This window comes from Cebus imitator, unplaced genomic scaffold (assembly GCF_001604975.1).
Source record: "Cebus imitator isolate Cc_AM_T3 unplaced genomic scaffold, Cebus_imitator-1.0 Scaffold312, whole genome shotgun sequence".
Lineage (NCBI taxonomy): Eukaryota > Metazoa > Chordata > Mammalia > Primates > Cebidae > Cebus > Cebus imitator.
In genome coordinates, this window is record NW_016107627.1 from 1,163,686 (window position 1) to 1,187,058 (window position 23,373).

At 47.8% G+C, this 23,373-nt stretch overlaps 1 protein-coding gene and 1 long non-coding RNA gene across 6 annotated transcripts in view; one reads left to right on the forward strand and one right to left on the reverse strand.

Moving 5' to 3' along the window:
* Positions 1 to 7,062, reverse strand: part of LOC108286000 — a 19,612-nt gene extending 12,550 nt beyond the window's left edge. The window contains exon 1 of the long non-coding RNA XR_001817776.2: positions 6,907 to 7,062. This is a non-coding gene — a long non-coding RNA (uncharacterized LOC108286000). The remainder of the gene's footprint in view (positions 1 to 6,906) is intronic.
* Positions 1 to 23,016, forward strand: part of CLYBL (citramalyl-CoA lyase) — a 297,363-nt gene extending 274,347 nt beyond the window's left edge. The window contains exons 8-9 of one of the 5 annotated variants that reach the window (XM_017503564.2): positions 12,544 to 12,663; positions 22,773 to 23,016. In XM_017503564.2, coding sequence (XP_017359053.1) covers positions 12,544 to 12,639 — 96 coding nt within the window. In that variant the 3' untranslated portion in view covers positions 12,640 to 12,663; positions 22,773 to 23,016. Of the gene's footprint in view, positions 1 to 12,543; positions 13,777 to 14,838; positions 16,062 to 16,522; positions 16,544 to 22,772 lie in introns of those variants that run through there. The other 4 variants (XM_037729604.1, XM_017503563.2, XM_017503562.1 and 1 more) reach the window with 4 other exon arrangements.
* Positions 23,017 to 23,373: the final 357 nt, after the last annotated feature.

Below are 23,373 nucleotides of genomic sequence, written 5' to 3' on the forward strand. Positions count from 1 at the left end.
TTCGACTCCCTGGAACTCTTGGTAAAGTCCTGAATTAGTCTTACCAAGTAAAACACACAAATCTTTCTATTTTCTAACCCCATGTTTCCTTTTGTTTAACTAAAGCTAAATAATTTCATCCTTCCTTTGTAAAAAGGAAAATGTTAATGCTATCCATTCATTTTACATCCACTCAATTTCCCCATTCCAAGAAATGTCCCCCATTTTACACAAATGTGTCTAGCCATCATCTTTGCTATACCTCTTCCTCTTCTGGCCCATCATCTGCTGAAAGAACTGTGTCCTGGGCGTCAGTACCTCCTCGGTATAAGCCAGCCTCCGATCTTCAGATCATCTCCATTTGATCAGTGTCTGTCCTCTGCTGATATTCTAAGTTTTTTAATTTTTCTAAATTTGTTTTCCTACTGAGGCTCTGCCAAATATATAGCATCCCTGAGTCTAGTTTCTTAAAGAGACAACTAGATCTACAATTTAGAAGCATTTAGAGGGGACAGGAAGCTTCAGGCATGAGGCTGTTTCTATCCATTATATTTTCAAAAACACTGATGTCTCTCAAACTCTTGCAGGTCTTAAAACTCTGAAATCATAAAACCTACTTAGAATTCAAAGAGTCTGCTTCTCACTGGGCCTTACTCGGATAAGCAGAATTAAATAATCTCTGGCCAGCAATACCAGTAGCAATACTAGTAGTAATGGTGGTAGCAGCAACCATGCTGGCAGTGGCCATGGGAGTGCTGGTAATAACCAGAGGAGAGGTCATCACGCTGCTAACAGTAGTGGTGCCCATCATGACAGTGTGTGGCCACAGTAGTGACAGTGCTGGTAGCATATCTGCTCCCATTTACTGAGAGCCTGTTAGGTAACAGGTCATTGTGCATATATATATATATTTTTTTTTTTTTTGAGACAGAGTCTTGCTCTGTTGCTTAGGCTGGAGTATGGTGGCAGGATCTCAGCTCACTGCTATCTCCACTTCCTAAGTTCAAGCAAGTCTCACGCCTCAGCCTCCTGAGTAGCTGGGATTACAGGCACGCACCACCATGCCCAGCTAATGGTTGTATCTTTGGTAGAGACAGGGTTTCACCATGTTGGCCAGGCTGGTCTTGAACTCCTGACCTCAAGTGATTCTCTCACCTCGGCCTCCCAAAGTGCTAGGATTATAGGCATGAGCCACTGCACCTGGCCTTTGCATATATTATTTTATGTAATCCTCACCACAGCCCTACGGAGGTGGTATTAGCCCCATTTTCCAGATGAAGAAATCGAACCTGGGAATGGTAGCTTTGTTCATTGTGGGTCACACAGCTAGGAAATTCATTCCTGGATCCAAAATCAGGTGTAACGGAGCCCGAAGTCCATATCCCTAACCTCTGCATGAAGCTGCTTCTAAGGGAAACCCCAGAAAGGCCAGATCTTTTCTCTCCCAGGGATCTTTGTTCTCCTTCATTTCAGCCGCAGGCTACTGAGAGCCACCACAGGCTGTGCCCGTCCTGGAAAGTGTCCTATTTCTGCATGGAACAGATGATTCCCCACGCTCACTCAGACTGTCACTGACCTGGCAGGTGGGGCCACCCTGGGAATACAGGAGGCCTCCATTCCGTGCCCCTCCTGGTCCTGCCCTGCCCTCTGAGTGAAAACCAGAGAGCTACAGGGGAAGGGACGGGAGGGATAAAGAGGAGCTTCTCCAGGCTTCTGCACCTTGCAGAGCTTGGAAAATGGATCCGCGGTCAGGGTGCAGAATCCCCCCAAACTCCTGCACAACCCCCAAACTCAGCACCCTCTCTGAGACTATGCCTTCTGGGGCCTTCCCCAGCTCAGCATGCTGCTCCTGCCTGACTTTTCACTGTGCTGCCCAGTCAGGTACATAATGAACACCACCCATTCCACCCCAAACCCAATATTCCCACTGTTACATTCTTAGGAATTATTTAAAGGGCTTAGGCCATGGAACATCGTCCATCTGAATTCCATGATAGTGGTAATCATAGATTAGCAAAATGTGAATTGGTGTCCGCGTTGAGTGACTTCAGTTGAACTTTCAGAAATTTCACGTAGAGATACATTAGCATCTATAAATTGTCTGACAATGGGAACAAATGGCTGCTGAATTTTAATTCAAAATATTATTAAAATACTGATCAAATTATCACTACAATTTAAAGTGTTAAAAAGAAGAAAAACACGTTCTAGACTTTCGAAGTCTTCAGCCCTATTCTTTTACTATCCTCCTGACAGTTTAATTACCGAGACAATGTCTTATTTTACTGCCGGAGTACAGTGGTGCGATCATGGCTTACTTCAGCCTCGACCTCCTGGGCTCAAGTGATCCTTCTGCCTCAGCCTCCTGAGTAGCTGGGACCACACGTGTGTGCCAACACACCCACCTAATTTTTTTTATGTTTTGAAAAGACAGGGTCTCACTATATTGCTGAAGCTGGTCTCAAACTCCTGGGCTCAAGCAGTCCTCTCGTCTTGGCCTCAAAGTGATTACAAGCATGAGCCACTGTGCCCAGCCTTCATGACAATTTTTAAAGATGTTTATCCATGAAACAAAAGGTTACTGATATTCAGATGTGTTTACAAGGACCAAATGTCACCACCTTTAATTCTCCCTAACAAATGCTTTGGGTGTTTTTAAGACTTAAAATGTCAGTCATATATTGTATTATTGAATTCTAGTATTTCTGGTATTTAATACATTATAGTGAGAGCTTTCAAATGGAAGCCCAGGATGAAAAATGTTGTATTTTACTTGTTAAAATTGCAATTTCACATATTTGCTTATCTGCACATTATCTATAGTATTTTTTAGCCTCATCTTAAGTAATATTTCCGAAATCATTTACATATGCTATTTTTATAAATTACATTAAATACAATTTAAAATCCATAGTATATACAAAATAAATATGTAACTATATTTGAATTGTCTCTATAATCATCCCAAATACCAGTGACAGCCATATTTTGGGTTACAATGAATAATAACAAGAATTTGAACTTTGGGGTGAAAAGCCTTAGATTCTAGCCTTTTCATCTTAAGTTCCTTTGTAAGGTTAACTAGTACTGAACCTCATTGTTTGCGCCTGTAAAACTAAAATAATCATGCCTCTGTACTATAGGCGAGAAAATATCTTTGAAAATATTTTGGGCCAGGTGTGGTGGCTCACACCTGTAATCCCAGCACTTTGGGAGGCCACAGCAGGCAGATCACTTGAGGTCAAGAGATCAAGACCAACCTGGACAACGTGGCGAAACCCCATCTCTACTAAAAATACAAAAAGTTAGTCAGACTTGGTGGGGCATGCCTGTAGTCCCAGCCAGTGGGGAGGCTGAGGTGGGAGGACCACCTGAGCTCAGGGAGTCAAAGCTGCAGTGAGCTGTGATCATGTCCCTGCTCTCCAGCCTGGGAGACAGGAGTGGGACTCTTGTCTCTCTCTCTCTCTCTCTCTCTATATATATATATATATATAGTATAAAGTACTATCAAATGAAACCTCTTTTTTGGATAATGGTCTTCCTAATGGCATTACCCTCCCAGCTTGGAAACTAATATTCCAGGGCTTACTGAAGGTATAGTTAACTAGAGTAGAGGCTGCAGTTGCCAAGACAATCTTCCTATTTCCTCCTCAAGGAAACTGACATCCTTTCCCCAAGTTCAGCCCCTCCCCGGTGCCCGGAAAGCCAGTACCAGACCATCCATCCATGCTGTCCCATTTGGAGGTAGGGCTCGGCCAGCCCAGCCCAGCCCAGCTCTTGGCTTCCCCATCGTTGGATCCTTGGACCACCTCTGTACAGAGGAAAAACACCCAGAGTGAAGAAAAGGAAACAGGTGGTTCAACTTCCTCTGCTTGAGGTCCAGGAAGGAGCAAATCTGGGCCCATCAGTGCATGTAGCAAGAACAGAGGAACCCCACTGGCTTTCAGTCCAGCTTCATCTAATAGAGACTAAGTAATTATGTGCTTTGTTACAAGAAAAGTCAAGTAGCTAATAAACAGCAGAACCAATATTTTAAAATGTCATCTCTCTTCCAGCTTGCTTTAATTTAGGCTGAGTAGGCTGCATGTCCTTAGGCCCTAGAAGACAGCTTTTGAGCCATAGACAGAACCACAGAAAGATCCAGTGTCTCCTAACACACCCCTTAGTGTTGTGTGTCTGTTAAGTCACTGGTGACCAGAGACATAAGGCTCCTGCAAAACAGAGAAAGCCAACGCCACACACTTCTCTATGTCCCGCTTCCAGTACCCACGCCCCTCTCCTGACATTCTCCCGGCATGCCTGACCTTCTAAAGCTGACTTTCAAAGTACCTGTTTCTTGAAGCCCTTCCCTGGCCAAACCAGCACCATTGTGTTGGCTCCTTTCCTCTGCAGCTCCTTGTCCCTTAAGCACCACAAATGTCACAAACTCACTTGCCCTTTAACTGTTAAGTCACTTGTGCAAGTTAACTTGACCCCAGCCCAACATGACAATTTTTTTTTTCATGACAGTGTCTCACTCTGTCACCTAGGCTGGAGTGCAGTGGTGCAATCACAGCTCGCTGCAGCCTTCACCAAGCTCAAGCAATCTTCCTGACTTAGCCCAGGAGTGCTGGGATTACACTACCACACTGGCCCCAACACTACCAGTTTTGAGGTCAGCCATGGTGTCCTACCAGAGGCTCAGCAAGTGCTGGCCAACTGACAAGTGAGTATTACCAGACCAAGGGCACAGACAGACACATGCACATAAAGGGGAGGAGAGGGTGAGCTCGGAGCTGGAAAGCTTTGTGGAGACCTGGGGTGATTCTGTCTTCCATCACTCTCCCCTTGGTCACGCAGCTCGTGCCCCAGAAAGAGCCATCATGTGCCCTGGTCTCTCTTCCTTCCCTCCTCTCCTCCTGTCCCCTGCCCCTGCTTAGCTGCTCCTCACCATTTACATGTCAGTTTAAACATCCCGTCCCACAGGAGGCCCTACCTGATCAGGTTAGGTCCCCTGTCAATTGCTCTTCAGCTCCCCCGTGCCTTGCTTTTTGAGCATTCATACTCATCAAAAGTAATAGGCATTTCTATCATTGTTTAATGTCTTTCCCCCATTAGAATGGAAGCCCTGTGAGGTCAGGGACCACATCTGACTTGTTCCCTGCTGCCATAAGTCCCTGGGCCTGCGGTACGCCAGGCACACAGTAGGCTCTGCATCCATGTCAGATGGTGAGGAAGCCAATAGGCATGGGTGTGAGCCTGGGCTTCTTTCGTAGCTTGATGAGGTGGGCGGCGGAGCCCCATGTCCCTGAGACCAACTGGGATGAAAGCTCACTGCACATGTCCAGGTGACGTAAGGACCCAGCAGATATGTGTGATAGCAAAGCTTTGCCCAGGAAACTACAGTCCCTTCGTCAGATCCCAAATTAAAGAAAAAGAATGACCCAAATCACCAACTATCAAACCCATGTCTCTCTATCTAGGCAGGTTGGTATTGCTGCTCTTGGCTTTGTTTGCATTCAGCCTTTTCTATCATCACCAGGTCAGCGGTCACATAGCATCTCCCATGTACCCGGCAGGTACTGGGTGCTGGGTCCTTGGATGCAAAGGCACGCGAGGCCTGGCACCTGCCCACAGGGCCCTCACAGTGTTATAAGAAAGACGGCAATGTAAGCAAATAATCTCGCTAGATGGGAACGCAAGCTATACCGGAGCTGTACAGGGAAAGGTCAGAGAGTGATTTGCTCTACCAAGGAGGCCTCAAAACACTTCACAGAGGTGACACCTTGACAGCTGGAATCAAGAGGAGTTTGCTAGACAGGGAAAGGGCCTTCAGAGAGAACAGGGCGTGCGGCAGTGCTGTAGGGCGGGGAGTGTGTCAGGGAACAGGCCTCGGGGCTAGCAGGAGATGAGGCTGAGAGGGGCAGGGTCCTGTCACGGGCAGGCTTGGGTCTCCACTGAGATACTGCACTTAATTCTGTGAGTCCAAAGAAAACCATGGCAGGGTTAAAACAAATGGATGATTCCATCAGATCTGTTTCAGAAAGGTAACAGCACGATCCCAACTAGCAAAGTGCCACCCCCTATAAACATCCCGGCACCATGTCCCTGAGAGCTCTGGGAGCCAGCCTTGGAGCCAGGAAGCCTCACCGAGCTTTGGGTACCTGGCATCCAAACAGACATCCTTAAAATGAATGTCACCAAAAAAATTGAGAGGGAACCAAGGTCACACAAGGCCCTTTTCAAGGACTCTCGAAGTGGGAGAAGTTGAAACACAGGAAAGAAGAATGCAGCAGTGCCCATGAGAGCGGCTCTGGGAGCATCACCTTCCCCTTTTTTGAGGAGTTTCAGGGAGCTGTTGACTTTGGAGGTAAGGAAGAGCCGTAACCTGGGAGGCCACAGCCAGACTGAGAGATGCAGCACGTGGAAGGCACAGCCAGGATCTCAAGGAGAATTCTGATCATGGCCGACACCGGCTGGACGTTTAGGAATTCCCTGGGAACTGCCACAAGGCCAATCATTCGTTCATTGAGCAAAAAGACTTAGCACCATATAGGAAAAGGGTGATACCCCAAAAAAGGATTCTAACAGCTGTATTCAAACACTAGCATGAATTCTCACAGAGAACTCTCTCAGGGAGCCACAGCAACACCATCATTGGAATGTGCCAGAAGGCACCCCTCTCCGTCTCCACAGAAGTTACTTGGAAACAAGCGAGTGGGGAAAGACTCAGATAAATTTGCGGCTTCTAGAAAATTACTCTTTTAGGACTGTGGAGAAAAAAAATTCATACTAAGTACCAGAAATGCAAAATATATGACTTTCACGTAGATGTGATGACTCTTGTCATCATCGCCGTCGTCACTCTGTCACCGTCAAATTTTAAGTCAGATTCTCTTCATGAAGAACTTCAGGGTCTGGTAAAGTTAATGGTATGTCAGCGCTTACCTTATCAATAGGCAATGGCCAAGATGTAAGAAAAGCTACAGTCCAATGGCAACAGTTTCCTTCCTGTGCAGAAGACACGTGTGCTATGGGACACTAGTCTTCACCTCCAGGAGTTTGAAATCATAGACACATGCATTAAGATGTGCAAAGCAATTGACCAGTGATTTATCACAACACCACCATAGGTAACTGTCAGTAAAAGCCCATTGTGTCCGGAGCTCCACAGCGATGCTGGGGGATGCCTGGTATTGCTCTAGGTACCCGGTGTCCTACTTGTGTGAGCAGTGCAGTCCCACACAGATGGCCCTGATTGGGAAGAAGTGCAGCTGTTCAGGCCCTCAGCTCGTCCCTGCGCTTCCCACCCTGTCCTTTTCCCCGATTCTTGTTGTGTCAGGTAGCACCTGCTTCTTCCTTCCCTATCCCCTCCAACAAATGGTGAGCTCCCAGAGGGCAGGGCCAAGTCTCATCCTCTCACTGTCCCAAGCGACTCACCAGGGCCTGGCATAAAGGAGCTGCTTGGTCCATACTTAACGGATGAATAGATAAGTGACTAACCTAAGAAAATTCTGCCATTAGGCATCTTGGGGATGCCTTACAAGAGAAAGGCATCGTTTACAAAAGGCTGCAAGAGGGCTCTTCACTTTACAGACCTGCATATCCAAGCTGGCCTGACCATTTCTACCCGGGGAGCTAAAACACGGAAGTTCTCAAACATGAACCTATGCTAGCATTACCAGAGGAGTCCCATTCAACCTCTAGGCTTTCTGCACAAACGACGTAGGACTGGGCCCAGGAATCTGCATTTCAACAAGCTCCCCCCTCCGACCCATTGTTCTGATTCAGGGAGTCACAGAACACACTCAGAGAACCCTTTTCAATTACCCTAAGAGCACAGACTTGGCATCAGATAGAGTCAGCTTTATCCCTGTTCTATTATATATTCACTAACTACACGGCCAAGTTGCACATGTTTTTTAAGCTCCTTGTACCTCAGTTATTAAAAGGGGACAGGTACAAATTCATAGAGAAATAAAGTAGAATGCTTGTGGGCAGAGTGGCTCATGCCTTGTAATCCAGCACTCTGGGAGGCCAAGGCAGGAGGATCACTTGAGCCTAGGAGTCTCAGAGCAGCTTGGGCAGCATAGGGACACCTTGTCTCTACAAATAATAATTTTTAAAAAGTTAGCTGGGCCTGGTGGTGCACACCTATGGTCCAAGGCACTCTGGAGGCTGAGGCCGGAGGATGGCCTGAGCCAGGGAGGTGGAGGCTGCATAAGCCATGATGGCACCACTGCACTCCAGCCTGGGTGACAGAGTGAGACCCAAGGATTCTACTTTCAGCATCCTTGCCAAAAGTAGAATGGTGGTTGCCGGGGGATATAGAAGTGGAGGATTGTCTAATAGATACAGAATTTCAGGAATTTTTTGTTTTGCTTTTTTTTTTTTTTTTTTTAGGATAGATTCTCGCTCTGTCACCTAGGCTGGAGTACAGTGGCATGATCTTGACTCACTGCAACCTCTGCTTCCTGGGTTCAAGCAATTCTCATGCATCAGCCTCCTGAGTAGCTGGGATTACAGGCATGCACCACCACACCCAGCTAATTTTTGTATTTTTAGTAGAGATGGGGTTTCCACCATATTGGCCACACTGGTCTCGAACTCTTGACCTCAGGTGATCTACCTGCCTTGGCCTCCAAAGTGCTGGGATTACAGGCATGAGCCACCACGGTCGGCCTCCAGAGTTTCAGTTTTGCAAGAGGGAAAAGCTCTGGAGATCTGTAGCACAATGTACATAGAGTTAACACTACTGAACTGTACACTTAAAAATGCCTAAGAGGGTGAATTGTATGTTACATGTTTTTGCCACAATTAAAAAGAGAAAGTTTTACTGGGGATGCATAATGATATCTACTTCAAAGTGTCGTTATGAGCATTACATGAAATAATGCACGTAAAACCCCAGACAGCTGGCCCCAGACTAGGAACTGCTCAAAAAATTATAGCTATTATTATTACCGAAACAAGGGCGTTAAAAAATTTAACTATGAGGCCAGGCACAGTGGTTCCTGCCTGTAATCTCAGCACTTTGGGAAGCCAAGGAGGGCAGATTACCTGAGGTCAGGAGTTTGAGACCAGCCTGGCCAACATGGTGAAACCCTGTCTCTACTCAAAATACCAAAAAAAATTAGCCAAACACAGTGGCACACACCTGTAGTCCTAGCTATTTGGGAGGCTGAGGCAGGAGAATCACTTGAGCCTGGGAAGGGGAGGTTGCAGTGAGCCGAGATTATGCCACTACACTCCAGCCTGGGCAACAGAGCGAGACTCTATGTCAAAAAAAAAAAAAAAAAAGACCAGGCATGGTGGCTCGCTGCTGTAATCCCAGCACTTCAGGAGGCCAGGGCAGGTGTATCATGAGGTCAGGAGATCAAGATCATCCTGGCTAAGACAAAAAAAAACCCGTCTCTACTAAAAACACAAAAAATTAGCCGGGCATGGTGGCGTGCGCCTATAGTCCCAGCTACTCCAGAGGCTAAGGCAGGAGAATCGCATCAACCCAGGAGGCAGAGGTTGCAGTGAGCCAAGGTCGCGCCACTGCACTCCAGCCTGGGCGACAGAGTGAGACTCTGTCTCAAAAAAAAAAAAAAAAAAAAAGAATAATTTACTATTTAAAGGCATTTTAAGTGAAATTATAGTCTGAAACTTCAAGCTGATAGAAGTTCTTTGTACTTTTTGAAACACTGACAGTTTTTGAGGGGAGCATTGGGCTATGAAACTTAAACTTATTAAGGCCAACTGCAGTGGCTCACGCTGTAATCCCAGTACTTGGGTAGGTCAAGGGAGGTGGATCACTTGAGGTCAGGAATTCGAAACCAGCCTGGCCAACATGGTGAAACCCTGTTTCTACTAGAAATACAAAAAGTGGCCGGGTGTGGTGGCAGGCGCCTATAATCCCAGCTACTTGGGAGGCTGAGGCAGGAGATTTGCTTGAACCTGGGAGGTGGAGGTTGCAGTGAGCCGAGATCGCGCCACTGCACTGCAGCCTGGGCAACAGAATGAGAGTCAGTCTCAAAAAATACATAAATAAATATAATCATTAAGGAAGATTTCAAACCCTCCCCAAAAATCCAAGTAGCTTTTTGATGAACTGCATTTTTCCAAATCCTGACCAATAGACTATTTTCATCTCACCTATAGATACATAGGTTAAAAAATACCACCCATATCATAGGTGGGTATGTGAGAGCCTAAGGGTGTTCGCGCTAGGCAGTCTCGTTCATAACACTAACATCCTCCATTTGCAGAGAAGCAGGAAACAGAACAAAAATGCTACGTTTTGTCTTGCACCTTAAGCTTCATTAAAGAAAATCAAGCAAAATCTGCCACCATAGAAGAAATGATCTCCGGGTCTTGAAAAACTACATGAAGTGTTTTAATCTTTGATGTGCACGCAGAACCCAAAGCAGATTCGAGAACATGGTACAGACTCAAGGCCACCATTGGGATTCTCTGCGCATCGTTTTGATTTTGCGTGCATCTATGCTGATTTCATCTCCCCAGCCTATTGTTTAAGGCCCAGCAGGACAGATGTGCTGTTTTACAGGGCCATAATCCACCTGGTGGGCGGATAACCAAGAAGCCTTTGGTCTTCATCATTTACTCCAATATTTCCAAAGTAGATGATCGTGTTGTAAAACAGCAGGTGATCCAGGCCCTGATTTCCATGTAACGCCAACCTACAGGACCTCCTTGGAACTTCCAACCAAATTAGTAAAATTCCTCCTGGTCATAGAGGTGGCCAAAATTAGCTTGAGGCTGAATGAAATTATGGAAATGACAATCTGGGGGTACAAACAGTAAAAACGAGAGGGCTGGGAAGTGACTTGGAATACAGGAGTTTAGGCCACACAGGTGTTCATATGAGTAAGAGTCATCATTCTAAGGCTGAGAAGGTTGGGCACTGCTGGTAAAAATTCTAATCCTAGTAGGCTTAGAATGTCTCTCAATCGAAAGGTAAATTCCCAAGTCACTGCTAAGGATTCCCCCATTTTTCTTTACCTCCATCCTGTGTATAATAAGTGACTACCTCTCAGCCCTCATCGCGGGGGCCCAGCACTCCGATCCCAGCAGCCCTGAGTAACAGCAGCATTGACTGCTGGGAAGTGGTACTTGTGAAATCCAAAAACGGGCTGCCATAGATGCAAATGGACCATCATCAATGTGCGTTAGGATTGCCCTAATCACCTCCAGATCTCAAAGGACCCCCTGCACGCCACTCACGCCAACAGGTCGAAGTGGGGTGGATTAGAATGAAGGGCTATGATTGTAAGTAGCAAAGGGAGGGGTGAAAAGAACACAAATAACCAGACATTAACTTTGGGTTCTGAGCATACTGCTTTCTGTTCATTAATCTATCTTTTGCTGATGCATTTAAAGAAGCTACCTTGTCTTCTTAATCTTTGATGAAGGCTTGAAGCTCTGAGACCCAAGCATCAGCCCCACCTCTAGCTTTCCCTAGTCACATGACCTTGGAAGATCACATCTTTTTTTCCTTCTTTTACCACTCTGGGCCTCAGTTTCCTCATCTAGAACAGGGCTTAGGTTATTTGACACATTCGATATAAGTATGGTAAAAGTTTTTAAAAAGTGAATCTGTAAAATGTGGTTATTTCAGATTTCAGAGATGGCGTCCCATCTTAACATTCAACAGATCAATGATTTATTTGTTACAGACTCATGTCTCTGGTAATTTTTTTTTTTTTTTTGAGGCAAAGTCTTGCTCTATTGCCTATGCTGGAGTATAGTGGTGTGACCTTGGCTCACTGCAAACTCCGCCTCCCAGGTTCAAGCAATTCTTCTGCCTCAGTCTCCCGAGTAGCTGGGACTATAGGCACACACCACATGCCCAGCTAATTTTTTTTTTTTTTTTTTTTTAGTAGAGACAAGGTTTTGCCATGTTGGCCAGGCTAGTCTCAAACTCCTGACCTCAGGTGATCCACCTGCCTTGGCCCTCTGAAAGTGCTAGGATTATAGGCGTGAGCCACCGCACCCGGCCGTCCCTGGTAATTCTAGTTGTCTTCTGTAAGTGTGTGCCAACAGACTCATCTCTTTACACTCAGTACAATCCTACCTTGCGTTTTCTCATCACCTTATCATGTTACCTCTCAATTATGTTACAGCAAAGTGGTAGGATTTTGCCATTAACCTGATGGTACAATTTTTTAAAACAATAATTAGTTGCCAGAATTTATTCCTGCTTTTAAAATTCTACATAATATTTCAAAAATCTATAGGGAAGTATTTACATTTTCCTTCCACAGATGTTTTCTGCTTGATTTCAAGAGTTAACTGAACAGTTTCCTGTCTTGTGTCTGATGTGTTTTTCCTCTCTTTAAATTTTCCTCTCCTCTCCTTAAATATTCCATAAAATGCTGAAGATTTTTAATTTTTTCTCCTCGTTAGGAGGAAAAAAGAAACCTCTCCTCTGTAATTTACTTTGGCTTTCTCAAAAGTTGGGTAGGAAAGTCAGTATAATTCAGGTGGAATCTAAAATGTTCTTGTTGTACGAGCGTGCACAGAAAGGAAGCCTATAATTTCGAGCATTCTTTCAGGAAGTTTGTATTCTCTGTTTTCCAGGGAGCCTTTACTTTCCAAGGGAGTATGATCGACATGCCGTTACTGAAGCAAGCCCAGAACATTGTTACGCTTGCCACCTCCATCAAGGAAAAATGATCTGTTCAATGAAGCTCTCATCAGGTGGGCTGAACATATACAGTGGGTTTCTCAAAGACAATCCACAATACTCAAGGCAACTTGTTAGTATGCCAGATTGGGACCTGACTTCATTTGCAGTTCATGTTAATCACGATTTTGTTGTTGTTGTCTTACTGGCCACTCCCCGTTTTTCCTTTTGGATCCAAGCTGATGATTTTGTCATTTTAAGTGTATTACAAATATGGGCTTATGATTTCACAGGGGGATGAGGTCGTGGGGCAAGATGCGCTGTGAGGGGAAGGTAGGTCTTGAATGAAACAGATCTTTCCCAAATAGACAGATTCCCCCCTACCCTTCTCATGTTAGCAGATGTTTCCGGCTCGTTCATTTGCACAGCTGACACCACAGACAATTTTAAGAAAGGCCAGGCCTTTAAAAAATAGTAACAACATTAAGGGGTCATGTCTGTTTCGCTGGTAATCTGATAAAACAACAGAGATGGCATCAAAAAGGTTACTAAGTATTACATTGGCTTATAAAGATACCTTCTAAAAATAAACTTTCAAAACTGGTTACTGTTAACCACCCCCAAAATGAAACATCCAACTCCTTGAACCCCTAGATGATGAGCAGGAAGGCTGTCATCCTGGGTGAAGGCTGTGGGCCAACCATTGCCGGCAATTAAAAACTAAATGTGTAGAAACACAAGATGGTCCATTCTCCCCCTTTATTTTCCCGTTTAACTGTTTGCCATTGAGGCCACTTCCCCCTGGAAATGTATGGCCGGGACAGGACTCCCTCAGTCATAAACTTGTAGCGTCTCAGAAGACACAATGCACCCGAGCTGGTGCATGTGGCCCCTGCGAGATTTGCATCACATTAGAGATGCGGCTGCAGGTCAGATGGGTGGTGTGGTTAACGGGCTTAGTAAAGCTGTTTTGAAGAGGTTAACCCAGCTTGTAGTAAGGGTAAATAAACATAACAACCAGCCATTGTTCCCTATTCAGCATGTACTCTTATATTGAAGGCTAAAGGGTATTGAAGCTGCAGAGGGATCAACTTGTGCTTGCCAGAGGACGCCAATGAAGTTTGAAACACCAACAATCAGAGATTTTGTTTCTGTTCCTCATTAAATCATGAGCTTTTGTGCCGAGACTCTGGACGACTGTTCCTTAAGAAATTAACAGAATGGGAAGTTTAAAACTCTACACCAACCTTTTCATGACCTACACAGCAGCAATGCTGCTACTCTTAGACAAACACCGCGGGGAAGGCTGTTCTGTTTATTTAAATTTGTAAATAGAAAACAGTTGTTTTTTTACTTTCATTTTTCACCTCCTCCTACGCCCTTTTGGATTATTTCCTCTGCGGCCCCTAGCATGTGCCCCAGCCAGGGCTCTCCTCTTCCCCACTTCCTGCAGTTCCTATAGGAAGCCCGGGAGGTGAGTGGAGCTGAGGTTAGACACTAGGAGAGGCACCATCAAATGAAAGCACGGCCGCAGAATCCCACCGCCACCAGGTGACCCCCCGCCCACCCCAGTGCACGGCAGACAGGGACAGTCATGCAGGCAGCCAGCACCGCACCAGGCAAGATGGCTCTGAGGATGCCCATTCTGGAGACACCAACTCATGCTCCCAAACACAGGATCCAGGAGATAGCTCACTCCTAAATGGAGATGGTACACGCTCCTTGGGGTCCCTCATTGAGTGACACCCTCCACCCTGCTTGCCCTGTGCTGCCCCAGAGTAGTCGGAAAGGAAGGTGGAAGCTAGCCCCATCCTCACTCAGAGGCCGGAAAGAGGAAGATGGCATCCTGCCAACTTCAGAGCCGAACGGCCCCCAGTCACACTGCTTCCAGACCCCAGACGGGGCAGCAGCAGCAGTTCCCGAGGAACACCCCCAGCACCCATTTTTGCAGCTGGGTCTCACCCAGGATGGGAATCCTGGAATCAGGTGCGCACCAGGTAACCCAGGACCATGCTGCGAACGCGCAGTCTGCCCCTGTGCTCAGAACACAGAGGGACGGGAGGATGGCTTGGCGGTAGGAAGGCAAAGGAAGGCCTCCTCTCACCCTGACGCTGCCATACACACCCACTCAAGGTATTAGAAGCAGCGGAGGCAGGGCTGGCCCTAAGCAAAAGAAGAAAATAAACCCTGCCTCAGCCTTTCCTATGGTCAGCCCTCACCCCAGTCTAACTACCCTTCCCATCCTCCAGGATGATCCAGAGAAGCCCTTGGCTAGAGGGGATGATGGGCCTGAATTCCAGGCTCCACCCTGGCCCCACAAGCAGCCAGCCTGCCCCACACAGAGGGGCCTCCTCAAGGCCTCACTGACAGCCTCACCTCCCCACCCAGGAAGCCCTACAGACCTGGGGAAAAGCAGACCCCTCTACCAGGTCCCTAGCTGGTGCTGAGGCCAGACCAGCTAGGCCTCCCACTGCTGGTCACCCCTAGGCCACAGGTTTCTAGGTCCCAACCACATGGGACTGCTTGCCACGCCCCTGCCCTCATCCCAAACAAAACCACCTTTTTTAGTCTCCCCAAATATCCAGTTATCATCTTCCTACTAAGCCAGTGGTCCCAATTATGGTAGGATCATGAGACTAGGTCCTATGAGAGCCACAAATCTGGACTGAAGTCCCATTCCCTGAACAGAGACCCAAATGAGGAGGGCCCGAAGAGTCCAGTCCTGGTCAGAGACCCAGAGTGCCTTAGTCCTTGAAGGACAAAACTCCAGGAAGAAGATGCTAGAAGGCAAAGGGTATTCCCCCTCTTTCCCCACCTGAATCTCTGTAGTGCCATGGGTGGGGCAAGGTACCCTGGGAAGGGTGGGAGAGCAGCCGGGGGCATGTGAGTCATCTCCACTGGGCACGCCAGACACCCCGACATGGGGAAATGAGGGCTGCCAGACTCCTGAGCCAGGCGTGGGCGACAGGAAGAGGACCTTGCAGCTAATCTGATTAATTAGAAACAATACCTGTTTATATTTTGTGTAGCTCATCACAAGCTGCTTAGCCATATCACCCCCCTGTTATTAATTCTTGGGGTCTAAATTATGGGTAACACTATTAAAACATTATCAGAACTAATGAGAAACAATTACTTAGAAAATGAGCCAGGACAAGATTGAGTTGAGAACATCAGTGGTGATCACTGTGGATTAGTTTAATAAATCATCAGGTGCAAGGCAAGACTGACTGGATGTATGCAAAGCCCCGTCACGGGAAAATGAAATTGAGATTTTTTTTTGCATAATTTTTTCATTAATCTCAATAGGACCCGTGTGGTGTAGATTGCTTTATTCCCCTAATACCTTGCCTGAGGGGGGGTGCCCAATAATGTCTTCATTGTTTTACTGAGGTCTTAATGACAATCTGTGACAACCTCATTTTAATGTATAGAGGATTATATCAATACAGTCATGTTTTATTGAAATGGTGAAGGGAACTCCAGTCAGAGTCGGGCACTGTCCGTGAGCACAAGTTGGGAAGTTTCTCGGCATCCGGGAGCCTTCCTGCCTGATGTCCCAGTGTTAGTCCACCGGCCGCCCTCCCCTCCTCTCCTGGGATGAAGACTTCACGGCCTCCAATTTGAATTTGAAAGTAACTCCTTCCCTGGCATATTTCGCTGGGCAGATAGAACAAACCATGTTGTTTTCCCCTCCCCCGTCTCTAAAATAGACATGCTATTATTCACACTTTTGCACCCAGTCGTTTTGCGGGAGTTCGGGAAACTGACTTGGTTCGTTGGGGACATTGTCATTTTCTTATGATGCCACGAGGAGAAAAAATAATATACGGTTTTGTTTTGTTTATTTTAATCTGAAGGATTAAATCTGCTCTTATGATTTCGGTTTACCTTGGAAAATTGAATCTTCCGTGTTTTATTTCTTTCCTGTAGTACTAGAAAAGCAATAAATGGCACAAAACAGGTTCTGAGATGGCCCGCAGGCCCCGAGCTCATGGACGCGGCCGGAGGTCGAGTCTGACCCGCGGAGCCCCCGCTAGGATTCCCCGCGCATCTTCGGGGGAAGTGGGGGAGGCATGGCCAGACCCAGCATTTAGGCGTGAAAGTCTTCACCTTTCTCTCCGCGCTGTATTTCCCACGGACGGAACAGGACAGCCGAGCGCGGCCCTCACAGAACATCAGTGACTTTCCCAGACCCCGCTCGGCGCCCGCAAGTCCACGCGTGGGACCTGGCAGCTCCGCGCCAGCCGGTTTTGGGGGTGGCAGTGTTCGCTCGTTTAAATTCCAGTTGTTATTTGGCAGTTTGTCGCCTTCCGAATTCATGAGAATTGCCAGCGATGGAAAGAGTGACCTGCGGGAAGGGGCCGAAGCCGTTGTGAGCGCCCGGGCGGCAGCTCGAACCCCGCTTCCGCCGAGCGCGCCGCAGCCTGCTGGGCGAGTTGTCTTTTGACAAAATCTTTTGGGACTTCTTTGTCCCTCACGCCCTTACTTTTAAATGATTTTTATTTTTATTTTTCCACTATAAGTGACCGGCTGGGTTTTACTTTTGCTTTTTCCAACGGGAAGGGCACAGCGAACCGGGGTGGGCAGCCCCGCGGGCAGGAGGAGCGCTGGGGACACGCGGTGGCCGCAGACGCCGAGCCCTGCGGAGCCCCGAGGCTGCCTCCCCAGCACCCCGGGTGCGTGCGGAGCCAGAGCTGGAGCCAGGGCTGGGCCGGGGGGGCGGTGCAGTGGCCCAAGAGGCCGGGACTGTGGGCCCCACTTGCCCGCCCGCCGCGGGCCGCCCGGAGCCCGCGCGCCTGTCGCGCAGCCCGGCTGTAATGGTGGCAGATCAAAGGCAGCCCCGTGTCCCCGCGGAGCCCGGGACCATCCCGCGCCTTTGTGCGCTGTTGCTAGGAGCCGGAGAAACTAAGAGAAAGTGTCAGGAGCATGTTAATCAGACTCGTTACACTGTAACAATAACGTCTCTCTCGGGTCTCCCAGGCCCCAGCACCCCCGCGCACCCCGCGCTCAGGCCGGACACCTGCGCGGGGCCCTCGCGCCTGCCCTGGGGTCCTGCCGGCCCCGGGGTCCCTGCAGCCCCGAATCCGTGCCGGGGCCACGCGCAACGATGAGCCCGGAGAGGCCCCAAAGGCACCTGGTGCAGCAGCTCCCTGGCCGAGGTCTCCTTGACCAAAGCCCCGGCCTCACCCCGCTGGGCCGTGAGCTGGAGGGACGCAGGGGTGATCCCGGTCCCCTGCTTTTCGGTCCTCCAGAATCGCCCATGTTGTTCAATCGCAGTATTCGAATCAAGAGAAAAATGAACATTCCCTTTCTGGTAACTTTTTGGTTATGAGTTTTTGCAAAACTCTTAAGTCAACTTTGCTGATTTCCCTTGGGAATCCCTGGAGGCTACTCTAAGTGGTAATCCCAAGTTTAAGAAGGAAGGGGGGAAACATTGCTGAGAGTAAAAATGTCCCCAAACTTTTTGAAGAGAATTGCTTTATTCATTCATTTAGTCATTCAACAAACACCTGTTGAACCCGACTGGGTGCCAGAGGGGCCAGTCTCAAAGTCACAGGACTTATTCCAGATGAAATTTTCTTTTGAAATTAGAACGCCCTTGGGGAAGTCAAAGGAGGAGCAGGGGCCTAAAATAATGTCAAGTGTCAAAGCAAAAAGAAGTGCCATTGGCGATTACAGTGTGTGGTGATAACAAGAGAGGTGCGAATTAGGAATTAAAAACGTTTGAAAAACTGCAGGCCATATGCTTTGAAACCAGCCACTTTTCCACCCCTTTCATCTCCCTTCCCCTCCGCTTTCAGTGGGCAGGAGCTCTGCCATGCTGCAGTCTCCACCCCGTCAGAGGCCTGCCTGAGGTCTGAGGAGTGAGGCCAGGCCTTCTGTTTGTACACAGCCTTTCAAACTTGCAGAGAGTCACACTCCATCCTGGCCCCATTCCCCCTTTGCCCATACGCAGAGAATTGGAACACTGTCCTCAGGCTTAAGGCTCTTGTTCAAGAACCAACCCATTCTGGAAGGGGTAGAAGGGGGCCAGACTTCCAGAGTCTAGCTGCCATACCTAAGTCACAGGACAAAGCTGGCTGTCACCAGGATAGGTATAAGACAGCCTCTCAACTCACCTGTGCCTACCATTGACCAAGGAGGAATCCCGACACTGTGTGAGGCTCCTCTGTTGGTGAAAATTTCTCTGTCTCACTATTGCATGCAACATGTAAACATACAGAAACTGGGTCGGGCACAGTAGCTTGTAATCCCAGCACTTTGGGACACTGAGGCAGGCAGATCACTTAAGGTCTGGAGTTCAAGACCAGCCTGGGCAACATGGTGAAACCCCGTAAAATACAAAAAAGTAACTGAGCATAGTTACGCATGCTTCTAACACCAGCTACTCAGGAGGCTGAGGCGGGAGAATCTCTTGAACCCAAGAGGCAGAGGTTGCCCGGACCCTGCCTCTGCACTCCACACTGGGCAGCAAGGGTGAAACTCCGTCTTAAGAAAAAGAAAACTGGACACATTCCTTGGGGATTGGACCCCCAGGCCTGGAAGGAACTTTAGAGATTCCTTTCATCACATAAATAAAAGAGGCGATATGCTGAAAACTCCATCTTACAGAAAACAAGGGAGGCCGAGCGCTGGCTATGTGATGATGCTGAAATAGCTGGCTACAGGGGAGAGATTCAGTGACAAGAAACTGGATTTTTTTTGGGTTATATAAGGCCAAATAGCTGGTTTGGCTGGGTTCTGTTTTGTTTTTAAATACTGAATCAAATTTCCTTCATAATCAGATGCACTAATAGAATCAAGAGAAAAATGAACATTCCGTTTCAGAGAGCTTTGTGGTGGAGAGTTTATTCTGAAGACTACACACTCTAGGCATCTGGCTTAATGTTAAAAAGGGGGCGGGGGTTGGTCTTTTGAGTCCTGTGAAAGGAAGAACGTAAAAACCAGCATGAACTTCTGGCTTAGATTTTCTAGGAGAATTGTGCTGGCTAGTAATCCAATTCCCAAATGAGGACAAGGACACAGCCATTTTCCCCATCTAATTTCCAGGGCCTGGAATTCATGTATCAGCTCTCAGGGGAGCTTTAGGGAGCTTCTCCCAGGCTGGTAGAAGGGAGCTCCGACCACTGCCTATCCCCAGCCCTGTGTACTCATATCAGTGACAGCATGGCTCTCTCAAGAGGCCTTGGCCACTGTCCAGACTGATCTTTTCTGAAGCCTTTGTGCAAGCTGTAACCCCCCCTTCTCCATGACACCCAGCAAACACCAAAGCATTCTTCAAGACACAACTTGAAAGCCACACCTGTGAGGTCCTCCCAGCTCCCCCAGAGACAACTTGCAACTCTTCCCTCAGTCCTGCCATTGCATGGATAGGATTTTCACCAGAATACTTGTTTAGATGTGTGTGTCCCCAAAAACAGTGTGGATGCCTCGAATAGTGGACATTGTCACACATCCCTGATCCCTCTCCTGCTCTCGCCTCTCATCCCCAGCATGAGCTTGTGGAAAATGTGCTCATTACAATCAGGACCGGAGCTTCCCTCCTCCACTTAGGTTCTGATCCTGGCTTTAGTACTAATGGTTACGTTACGTGCAAACAGAACAAGAAGCCATTTATTCTCTCTGAACATCAGTCTCTTCAACTACCCAAATAAGAATACCTAACTCCAAGAGTTGCTGTGAGGATGTGGAAATCAGAAAGCTGCACCACTTCCAGGATCCCCACTTGCTAGGCTGGGGAAATGCAGTCAGCAGACAGCTCCCCACCTTGCTGCCTTGCCCAAGACCCTTCTAAGGCCCCCCACCATTTTGGCCAGATGTGGGACACTTTGATGGGGCATATACAAGCCAGAGTTTCCAGTGGGGTTAGCCAAGACTTTATTGGGTCTGCTTGGCCATTCAACTTCTTGACGCTAATCCTGAGTCCTCCTTACTTTCCTGGACGTTGTTCTTGATGCTAATCCTGAGTCCCCTTCCTTTCCTGGAGGTTGTTCTCTAGCATCTTGCACCCCAGTGTCTGTCTGAGCATCTGCTTCTACAGCAGTAACCTATGACAGAGGATGAAATAAACTAGTGTATTCAAAAGCACCTGGCATATGGTGGTTGCCAGGGGCCCGGGGGAGGGGGGCAATGGGGAGTTGCTGTTTAATGGGTACGGAGTTTCTTTTTCTTTTTGAGATGGCGTCTCGCTCTGTCACCCAGGCTGGAGTGCAGTGGCACGGTCTCAGCTGACTGCAACCTCCGCCTCCTGGGTTCAAGCTGTTCTGCCTCAGCCTCCCAAGTAGCTGGGATTACAGGTGCCCGCCACCACACCCAGCTAATTTTTGTATTTTCAGTAGAGACAGGGTTTCACCATGTTGGCCAGTCTGGTCTCAAACTCCTGACCTCGTGATCTGCCTGCCTTGGCCTCCCAAAGTGCTGGGATTACAGGCATGAGCCACCACGTCTGGCCCCAAGTTTCATTTTTGCAAGGTGAAAAATTTCTGGGTAAGAGGAGGGCTATGGTGGCACAACAATATGACTGTACTTAATGCCACAATGGTTCAAATGGGAAATCTTGTTTCTTATGTTTTCCATAATTGTTTAAAACAATTTTTTAAAAGAATGATTGTAAAATAAAAACGAGTAGATAAATGCAGTGTTTCTAAACGACCTAGCATCATGCTTGGTACATAGTAGGCATTCAGTAAAGACCAAGTGCTTTCCACCAGGGGCCAAACCTGCGCACAGCAGAGCATGGGAATCCCACTGCGCAGAGCTGGCTGGAATGTGCGTTTCTACTCAGCAAGCCACATTTTCTCTTTACTTTCTTTATTTTTATTTTATTTTTGAGATAGGGTCTCACTCTGTCGCCCAGGCTGGAGTGCAGTGGCGAGATCTCGGCTCACTGCAACCTCTGCCTTTGGGGTTCAAGCGATTCTCCTGCCTCAGCCTTCTGAGCAACTGGGACTATAGGCACTCACCACTACGCCCTGCTAATTTTTGTATTTTTAGTAGAGATGGGGTTTCACCATGTTGGCCAGGCTGGTCTTGAACTCCTAACCTCAGGTGATCCACCTGCCTTGGCCTCCCAAAGTGCTGAGATTACACACATGAGCCACCTGGCCTGGCCCTCTCATTTATTTTTATTGCTAGATGAAGGATATGCTGTCACAGGAAAACAAGTTCAAATTCCTGGACATACCAGGAAGGTGCGGCACACTCCAGCAGCCACATTCTGGGGAGCTGCGCTGCTCTTCGTTGTTGTCGTTGTTATTAACAATCTCCTACCTCCATTGCTGGCCTATGGAAGTTTCTCTCAGTGCTGGAGATGTTCTGACTGTAAACTCTTACCATTTTGTCCAGTCCCCTGATTTTGTAGACACTAAAGGGCTGGAGGGTTATGCAGTACCAACTCCTGGATGAAGGGGGCACCATCCACATAGAAAAAAATACAGTGTTAGCTAGGGTCACCTCCTGGAGTTGGGCAACTATTGGCCCTGCTAGGGACTTGCTCAAGGTCACACGGCTGGCAAAGCCAAGACTACCACTACACTCTCCACATTCTCTCCACTAAACCACACAGCTTCATCCCCGCTCCAACTCCTCAGATTCATGGTTCCCCATCGGGTTCCCCAGTTCATCAATTCTGTAGGGTGAGCAAACTCCAAATGTATTTTTTGAAACAATGAGAAAAATAACGAAGCCTCCTTTTCAGCAACTGCCTCCCTCAGAGACAGTGCCTGACCCCGGCAAAGATATTCGAATTCATCACAATTCAAACAACCAGTCATTGAAAACACAGCCGGGAAGCTCTGCCACCAGGCCAGTGCCACCTCCCTCGCAATTCGCCTTGATGTCCCTCAGCCCCTGGAGGTCCCTGAGCGCCTGCCTCCCAGACTCAACATGCCCCCGCACATTTTGCAGGATTTTCTGCCGGGAGCCAGTCTCAATGGCTGGAAAATGTCTTAGGTTGTCTAAGGGAGAAAGGCCCCGTGCACGCATGACGCTGGATGCCACCCCCAAGGACAGGCTGCAGTGAGCGCCATGCTGAGCCACCGCCTCCTGGCCTTGGGCCTCGCTCCCGCGCTCCATCCCACGTGGGCACCGTTCTTTGCACCATCTCTCCTTCCATCTAGTCCTGCTAGACTTTTCCTTCTGCCTTGTAATTTTACCTTCTCTTCCTTTCTCCCCCTCACAGTTCCAAAAGCAAAAACAGCAAATGTCGGAAAGAAAACAACATGGGCAAATTATGTTTGTCTAATTCTGTGTCTGCTTCGGAGGTAAATCTCCTATCTTAGGCTATAAGCTGCTTGCAGGACATTCCCCAGTCTTTCCTCGACTGAGGGCTTGGCACGGGACGTTTATGGTGTCCATTTCACCAGAGAGACCCTGAGAGCACAGAGGATACTGTACTTTGGGAATCAAAGCAGAAATGTCAATGAGGCTGCTCATTAGTAAACTGAACTTTGCTGCCAAAGTTGCTATTCCTTTGTGTTTTTGTTTTTGTTTTGGTGGGTTTTGTTGGTGCTGTTGTTTGTTGTTGTTGTTTGAGATGGAGTTTTGCTGTCACCCACACTGGCCTCCAGTGGCGCGATTTCGACTCGTTGCAGCCTCTACCTCCCAGGTTCAAGCAATTCTCCTGCCTCAGCCTCCATAGTATTTGCGATTACAGGCACGTGCCACCATGCCTGGCTAATTTTTGTAGTTTTAATAGAGACGGTGTTTCACCCTGTTGGCCAGGCTGGTCTCAAACTCCTGACCTCAAGTGATCCACTCATTTCAGTCTCCCAAAGTCAAAG